Source organism: Labrus bergylta, chromosome 22 (assembly GCF_963930695.1).
Source record: "Labrus bergylta chromosome 22, fLabBer1.1, whole genome shotgun sequence".
Taxonomy (NCBI): domain Eukaryota; kingdom Metazoa; phylum Chordata; class Actinopteri; order Labriformes; family Labridae; genus Labrus; species Labrus bergylta.
Genome location: NC_089216.1, coordinates 21,393,792 through 21,403,028, shown reverse-complemented (window position 1 = coordinate 21,403,028; position 9,237 = coordinate 21,393,792). Strand labels below are relative to the sequence as shown.

Genomic DNA, 9,237 nt, shown 5'->3' with positions numbered 1-9,237 from the left:
CCTGGAAACTCTATTGTCTGAATATTTGCGCCGCTTTGAGCTGGTCCACAGCCAATCAGTAGTCTTCTATGCTAAAGGTGAAAGAAAGAGGAACTTGGCTGTGGTGCCTCAGGAATGCTTGTCTTTGCAGATCTAGCATTGAGTAAGGGGTTAGGGTCTTAGTCTTGTTCTGACATACGTTTCACATCTCTAATTTGTTCTGAAGTTTTTGTTACATGCAACTCTTTTCTATCTGTTCTTATGATGTGTTATGCTACCTGCCTCACCCTTTCTATCTAGACACAGTCTACCATGCATAAACGCACAGCCTAAGTTGATGACTTAAAGACATTAAAGGGGATGTAAGCCCGTCCAATTTGTACATAATATGATGTAACTTCTATGTTTAGTTTCTGATGCCTGAGGGCCCTCTTAACAGGTCCAGACCAACAAGACACTGAAACCAATATGAGCAGTTTCACATGTGAGGAAGGGAGAGGTTGCAAAGCACCAACCTTTTATAAGGCTGTTAGTTGATCCTTATACACAGACATTTGACAAGTTATAATTCAGTGTCCACCACTTGCCATAGTACCTAAAACTTAATTTAATACTGAAGCAGTAACAGATTTAGAATGTTACATATCAGCAATCGTCATCTTTTTTGTTTGTTTACAAAAATGACTTTGCATCATTTATATAGATGAATTGCTGCGTTTGGCTTCCCCGTATAAGGCTGGATTGGAAACTGTTGAAGCAGGAGGGGGTTAAATTCACCATCAAAAAAATGAAACATGAGCTTTCTGATTTGTCTGGTTCCTGGGATCCTTTTTATATATTTACCTCTCAGAAAATGAGCATGGATGGAATCAGTGACATGTTACCTTTAATACTTTTGCATAACAGACATGCACATCTTAAATAAATAAAAATGACATGTACATATGCTGTACAGATTTTAAAACGCTAACTGAATCACCAGAGCTCTGTTCAAAAACACAATTACATAATGCCATGAGTCTGTGAGTTCAGAACTAATGACAGGCTGCCATGCCAAGGAGAGGCGGAGAACGGAGAGATGAAGGGATAGAGGGATAAATAAGCAGGACTTCTTGTTGCTGCTTAGACCAGACGAGACATAAAGACGTAGAAAAGAGCAGAAGAGATGGAACACTTGATGGAAGATAGAGAAAGAATGTCATGCTCATGAAGATGAAGTAGACAGTGAGTAATCCAAAATATGCACATAGAGAAACAGGGCAAGTTGTCTAGCTTCGTGGTCAGTAGAATAAAAAGGCTGAGCTGGAGGCTGCAGTCCACTACTCGTATAAGAGGAAATCAAAACAAACACACCATATGTGCATACATTGTACTGTAATAAGCTGTTGGCTAAGTAACAATGAGCTCAAGGTCCTTTTTCGGAAAGTGGAGCCAGCCCTGGAAGGTACATTGCTTTTAACTATATGGATTAGTCCCCAGATGCTGGCTTCGTTCAGCCCTCAAAGTCTTAGGTAAGCTACACCCCATGAAAAAAAAACAAGGCAAACGCACAGACACACAAAAACAAACACATGCATTTGCAGTACATTTTCATGCAAAGCCTCTTATGAAAACTTAATTAGACACTTGAAAAACAGAAAATGAACAACTGAATGACCCTTGCCTCCCCCCCCCTCCCATGTGTAATCTTTTCTAGCCATACAACCTTGTATTCTCTTCTCCAGCTTTAAGTGTTGACAAAATTACAACTGGAGTCCTGCCAGAGCTGTGCCAACTAACTCTGTGAGTGTGTGTGTGTGACTGCAATTGGACACAGGAGAACAATAAGAGTGTGTGTGTCTCCATGCAGAATGATGGATAAATACAACTTTAAAAATGGTTAGAATTTACAGGGAGAGGCCCGCAGCAGTTTGACTGCTTTAAGAGAAAGAATTGATAGAATGTTCTCTGTTGAGTTACTGCTGAGTGGAAAATTCAGTATAATTTGTTGCAAAGAGAATATACCTCATATCAAGTATTGTGCCCACCAATAGTCGATCACAATAATCACGTTTTACAAGTCGTACAGGAATATTATAGCTTCTACCACTGATAGGAAAAGTGTTACCCAGAAAGGTGAAACTCTTGTTGGGTCAGGATGAAACTTTGAATTTGCTTAAGTTTATCTAAAAGTACTTAGGAGGTAGTCAGAAGTTGTCTATTGACTTCAGCTCTCTTACTTTATGTAGCGAGTCCATTCTCACTAAAATCTCATCAAGCTAAGAAAAAGATAAGTAAGGAATAAATGAAAGCACCTGCACATACTGTAATGGTGTTAATTAAGTTCAACCACAAAATATGACTTTGAAGGACGCCTGTGAAATGTGATATTTTGGCTGCTGTTTGTTGGTGTGTGTGTGTGTGTGTGTGTGTGTGTGTGTGTGTGTATATGTCTTGCACCTTCTCCCACAGAGGTGGTACACGGGCGTCATAGATGCAGTTGAAGGTCTCCTCCAAGCTTGATGACATCACCACTAAGCCTTTGATCCCTTTCTCCAGCTCCACCAGGGACGAACTAACACATGAAATGCACAAAGATACAACAACAACAACACACTCTGGTTATCTTCTCTTCTTTGAGTATTATTTTAGTTTTGCCTGCCAAGACATTTGTAAATTCGTACCACTAAAAACACAGAACGACAAAAATAAAATGAGTACACCATCCTGACTGTAACTTCAGAGACAAATAACTGCTGTGGAAATGGTCAGAATAGCTGTTTCCTTGAGTGTTGCAGAATCTATGGTATATGCATACAAAGCACATAACACTCACATCCATATGACATTTGAAACTAGCTCTATAGAAAAAGGAATACAGTAACATACACACACACAGAGATAGAGAGTGGAGAGATATTTGGTGTCCAGTAGTGCGTTGTATCTCTGGATTTCTTGCAGAAGGACCACATTAAGAGGTGAAGGGTTGTCCTGGAGCAACGACCGGATGTCTTCGAAGTCAATCAATGCTGGGATCTTCCCTTGAACATCTGACAGCAGCTCTAATACCTTCAAACATCAATGAAATGTTTTACCACAGAAGATGAGACCGTTTAACTTATAAATGCACTGCACTCACGTTTACGCAGTGCCAACAGTTTATAATAATAATAATTTATACTTTATTGATCCCGCGAGGGGAAATTCGTTTTTACACTCTGTCTAGTAAACACGCTACACAAACATAGGCCGAAATACACACACATACACAAACAGGATCCTATGAACATGCATTAATGGAGAGATTTCAGAGTGAGGGGGCTGCCCACAGTGGGCGCTCCTGAGCTGGTGGGGGGGTTAGGTATCTTGCTCAAGGGCACCTCGGCAGTTCTCAGAAAGTGGACTGGCACCTCTCCAGCTACCAGACCAATTTCCGGATTTGGTCCGTGCTGGGACTTGAACCGGCAACCTTCCAATTCCCAACCCCCTACAGACTGAGCTACTGCCACCCCCAGAATGAGATATTTCAGAATGAGTTTCAGAATCAGATATTAAAGCTGCATCAAGTCAAGTTGGACCTTTAATAGTTCCTACTGTAGGACTGTTGATGATAACCCTTTTGTCTTCTCTGAAAAAACAAAACAGCTCCCATAATCACAAATATCACTAAAAGGTTTGTTGATAGGATGATGCACATCATCCATCAGCATCAATTTTTGTGTAGATGTTGCTTTAAAACTGCAGGATGAATAAACTCATTGCCACTATTTGCATAATACCCATTTCTAATATGAAATGTATATTAAAACTTGGATCTAGAGTTGATATGTGAACTCTTACATTGATGAACACAATGAATCACATATTCTTAAGGTCAGATCAAATGCAGCAAACCGTGTTAGCCACACTACTAATTAAACAAAACTGTAGAGAAATGTTCAACCTGGCTGGAATAAAGACATGGCTGACCTCTTATGTAAGAGAGTATTGTTTACTCTTATTGATCATGACTGCTGTAAGTTACAAGTAAGCTGTATGACATTTGAGCATTATTGTTTAACATTGGGAAACTACAAAGAAAAGTGACTTCCTGTTACTTAGGAATGCAACCTTTCAGAGCCTCCACCTCTAAACAGACAGGAAGCATGACCTGTCATTTCTTTGTTGATTTGTGGTTAATGGCATGGCTGGTTAGCTGGAAGTTGGCGTGTTAAGTGAACTTAAAATGACATTTTCTTCAGATCAAATTAATGTAATAATTAATATATTTAACTCTGAGCCTTGTAAGCATATCGTTAGCTTTCTGTCTCAAAGATGATCTAGTTTGCTGAGTTGTTGCTGTTATACTTACAACAGTAGTAAAAAGAAATCCCATGGCATTAGAACTTAATGGGAGTGGCTTTTTAAAGTATTCAGTCAAGCACTTTGGCAAACCTCAGATAACTAGGTAAGTAGTTATGCCTATTTAAAAACTTAAAAATAATCTTATTGAAAACATTAAAAGATAATGGAATGATATTTTTTAAAAACCAAGGTATAAGCAGGATTTAACCCTTCAAGGTGTCCATTGTCAGGTCAAAAGCAAACATCCATAATAAACTGATAATGAAATACTTGTTGGAAATGATCTTTAACATTCATCATTGTTGATATGAAATACCATAAATACATCTTGAGCAATTAAATTACTTTTATGGATCACTTTTGATAATCTAATAATCCTTTCTTATATAATACATTCAGATGTCATTAATGCTGGTCTTCAAAATGATTTGGCATTTGCTTCTAATATATTACTGACAGCAACTTAAGTTTAATGCCTTAAAGGGTTATGATATTTATATGTATGTGGACAGACAATTACAATTTCAAAAGCTGTGATGTGTTTATGATGCATTCATAATCTTTAGATTCTATCTATGGCCCTGCTTACTGTTTAACTATTAATAATTATAATCTTATTACTTAAAGTCATATATTTCCATTTAACTAGTCATCTTCATCCTTACAACCCCCCACTCACCTCATCTTCTCCCCTGCAGCAGTGGGACTTGTGACTTGGGTTGCAGGGAGAGTAAGGTGTCAAACAATGTCCTGGACTCTGCGATCTGGCTGGCTATATCTGCATTAGAGTGTTGGCCAAACACCTCAGGGTGCTCTGGGGACGGCAGCATACTGATATATTCCTTGTAGGAGATCTGGGGCCCATCGCGGGGGATGTAATAGGAGGTTAAGGAGGACAACCTGAAACATGAAGTGGGAAGACAGAATACAAAGTCAGTAAGACGTACTGTGAGCCCCAATTTATAGATGAGTCTTAGAAAAAGATGGCTTGAAACAAAGCAGCATTTGCAAAAGTCATAACGCTTACTAAATAGAAGACTAAGGGATCTTGATAGTGCTCAGGTGCAAAGAGTATCTTCTTCCCTGATTGTCCACTAGGTGGAGCTGTCACATTACGACAGTTGGCTTCAGTAGGCAATTGAAATTCAGCCACAAAATATATCTAAATGTCTCTGACATCAGCACTGCCAACCACTGCATGCGCGCGCACGCGCGTGTGTGTGTGTGTGTGTGTGTGCGAGTGCATGCGTGCGTGTGTGTGTCTGTGCGTGCGTGTGCGTGCGTGTGTATGCTGAACGTGTCTCACTTAAAGAAGGGCTGGTCCACTGCAGAGTCACAGAAGTAGCTGTTGATGTAAGTGGTAAGAAGACGTCTATCCCAATCATCTGTCACATGACCTCCATAGTTGACCCCAGCAATGAGATACTTCAGTGCATCCCATGGAATCTCCTCATACTCATCCAGGTACAGACTCAACAGATTCTAACTCACCTAGGGGGGATATTAAGATAATGAGATAAGAAACAGACTGTGATGTGGATATTACACAAAAACAGTTCAAACAGATTGAGAAGGTGTCATTCAAACTAGGTTGTAATATTTCACTCTTCAAAAGCTCTGTCAATCACTTAAAGTCTATATTTGTGCTAGATCTGATTATTGAAATGACAAGTAATGATTGAATTATTACAATTATCCCCACCCAACCACAACCTCAACATAGTAATTTTCAAGACGTCATCTAGTGGTTGTCACCACCAACACCATAACTGGACTTAACAATACCCCACCCCCCCACCCCCCTGTTTTTCCTTTTTTCAGTTCTCTCTATTTCCTTTAGTATCAGATAAGTTCTGACCTCAAAGTCAGAATCTATGAAGCCATAGACTATATTCCATCCCATCTGTAAAAACTTCTTCCTCTCCAGCAGTATGCTGTGAAAGAAACAGAGGGAGAAGAGCAGCTTCCTGTATAAGACAGGTCTTGAACAGCGGTTGAACTGATCCTCGGTCACCAGCTGGTAGAGACGCTTCATCATGGCCTAGAGACAAAGAGGGCAGTGTTAACACTGGGGAGGGTTGAATTACCATATTTACCATACAATATATGAAGGTGCATACATCCAATATACAAAGAATAAAAAATGTGGATCTATTGTGATGGATAACATTTACGTATGCTTATAGTAAATGGCTAATTTCTGAAATCCTCATGTGTGAGTATTGCACCTTTGGTGGTTCAGTGGTCATCTTGATGCCAGCCTGCAGTATGGTGATGGGAAATTCAGGATGTGGGGAAGAGCTCAGCCAGAGTCTGAAGTTTTTGTTTGGCTTTTCCACCTGTAGCTGCTCCATCAGCTTGTCCAACTCAGGCATCCACAAGAGAGAAAGGTGGCAGTTGGCAAGGAACACCCAGTGACCTGGGCAGAAAAAGAAGGCGCAGGTTATCTTTTGTGAACTAAAGGAAGACAAAAAGCTAAGGTTAGTAAAGCTAATATGACAAATTTTGAAAAAACAAGTGGTTGGAGTAAAACATTTATATGGCTAAGCAACAAAACAAATCAGAAATAGAAGAGCAAAGTCTATTGCTAAGTCTATTGCTAGTCTATAAGCAAATGGTATTGTACCAGTCTTGACACCCTCCTCTATCATGCTCTTAGCAATGGGGGCCTGCCCCTGGCCCAGAGACAGAGCATGGAAATGATTGCTCTTGCCAGAGGCCTCAGCAAGCTGCAACAGGGCTCCTGTGGGGTCCACACCAGAAGACAGCACAAAGATCAAAGGAGTCCTGCATGTGGATTCTTCCACAACCTGGCAAGAGGACAGAAGAAAAGAGAACCAATTAGCAAACATGATGTCACTCACTCAAAAACTAACCAAAAAATGACTTTTTTTAACAACCTCTGAATTCAAACTCAAGACAGAGCAAATCATATGCATTAAATGTAAAACACTCACTGCCTTCATATCAAGAACAGGCAGCTCCACAAAGCGTGAGCCCAGGTTGTTTACAATGAAGGAGGTGACACACACAGAGACACGGTCCTGACGCAACGACCGAACAATCAACATCTTCTGCAGCTCATTACAGCGGTTATTCCAATCACCTAAAATGAAAAAAAAGAGAGAGAGAGCATTATATGTTTTCTGCTGTCTGACTTTGTACTTGAATGTAAATCTGAAAGATGTCAATGCACAGCAGCATGGATGACAGTTCAAACTGTCCCATACTGTTCATATAACAGTACTCCAACCTTCCAACACTTTACCCTCACTGTTGCTAAGGTTCAATAAATACTAAAGCAAAATCAAAGCTCCATAACACATTCAAACCTGGCAGTGTGGCATTCTCTGGCTCAGCACTGGTGAACCAATGCTTCCAGTCTCGGGGATGCTGTTCAAAGGAGGTCATAATGCCTTTGAAATTTGGAAGCTTATCCAGCTCTGTGATGTTGTCCCAGCAGGAGTCTGTCAGCCAACTGGTACATGGATTGCTCATCTGATACTCCTTATCAAGAACCTACAAAAGTCATGCTTAAATTAACTATTCCTCCAGGGATCAGTGCATCACTAATAAGACTTACCAACTCATCAGTGTACAGCATGTAACTTGACAGCAGCAAATGTAGTGGTGGAGAATGATAGTATTGATACTTTGTAAATGTTAATAAAGGGCTGTCTTTAAGGAAATATCATAATTATATATAGCACAGTAATTAAAAACACAGTGGAATGTCCCCCCCCCTGTATTTTCTTACAAGTCCTCCTCGTAGGAAGAAGCTGTACTCATCCATTTTGAGTTTGCCAGCCACCTTCAGGATTTTGGCACACATTCTGAAGCTGAAGAGCAGCTTGTGGGCCTCAAACAGACCTCGACACGTGTACCTGCAAAGGATAACACACTGATATAGTCTATGAACGGCTTATTCTGAATAATACATTAATTTAAGTGATAACATCAAACACACAACTGTTTGCAATAGGCTTCAATGCTAAAACATATCTCATTTAAATGTTTTGGGATTTACATGTAATTTTTCTGTTGTAAAATATTATTCAACAGATGTGAAGTACAAGGTACAAATTTGTATTTGTACAGAGAGAAAAAAAGAACAACACCCTCTTCTAACCCCACACGCTGAAGAGGAAAAAAAGCAAACTTGCAAAAACAACAAAAATATCCCTTGCTGTTTTAAATCTCAGGAAGGTGTTCCATGCATTAGATACCAGAGAAGAGCATTTTAACATTTTTACTTTTTATTTGAAAGTTTGAAAAAAGTGATTCAGGAAGAGCGAAAAAATGGCTGATTGAGAGGAAAATTGTGTTTTGCCTGTAAAGGTTGAAAAGAAAGAAAATGTCTATCCACAATTTTTCACAGAACAGTTATATAGCTGGACTTTGAACACTGTTCTGTCAAGAATACACCCAATCAAGAAAACCTGCATGCAGACTTATATTATGAAAAGGCATCTCTTGATGAATTCTTCCTCACTGCATATGTGTGGTAGTCATTGAGGTTGGTAATCCTTTCTTCCAGCTTTTGGCTGCACTTGCTTTTTTAAATGCTGAGGTTAAACAGGTTAATGTAGGCATCTAGTGAGAACTGGTACATTGGATCGATGCTGCCCATGTCGTTGAGGATGAAGAAGAGAATGGAGGCTCTCTGGGCACACGGGCGATAGGCCTGTTAAGAGAAAGCAGTCGAAGCTTTACAAACAGGTACATAGATAGACCACATTACAACTGTCCCTGCTTCCCTTCACTGGCTACCTGTGAGGTTTACCTGTTCTAACAGTTGCAAAGTTTGTTTTTAGAGAATCAATTTACAAATTGCTGAGGCTTGAGGGCGGCAATAATATTTATAATTATTTCACTGTAGGCACAAACTGGCATGCAGCTGAATCCTTATCATTTTCATACACACATACATAGTAT

General features: G+C 39.7%; 1 protein-coding gene across 1 annotated transcript in view; it reads right to left on the bottom strand.

Annotated features, from left to right (window-relative positions):
* The window catches only part of dnah2 (dynein, axonemal, heavy chain 2), a 60,443-nt gene that overhangs the window by 2,899 nt on the left and 48,307 nt on the right, over positions 1-9,237 (bottom strand). Inside the window, 11 exon segments of the mRNA XM_065950265.1 lie at positions 2,419-2,533; positions 2,852-3,027; positions 4,968-5,202; positions 5,609-5,793; positions 6,161-6,343; positions 6,531-6,721; positions 6,929-7,112; positions 7,260-7,408; positions 7,635-7,821; positions 8,060-8,186; positions 8,754-8,986. Coding sequence (XP_065806337.1) covers positions 2,419-2,533; positions 2,852-3,027; positions 4,968-5,202; positions 5,609-5,793; positions 6,161-6,343; positions 6,531-6,721; positions 6,929-7,112; positions 7,260-7,408; positions 7,635-7,821; positions 8,060-8,186; positions 8,754-8,986 — 1,965 coding nt within the window.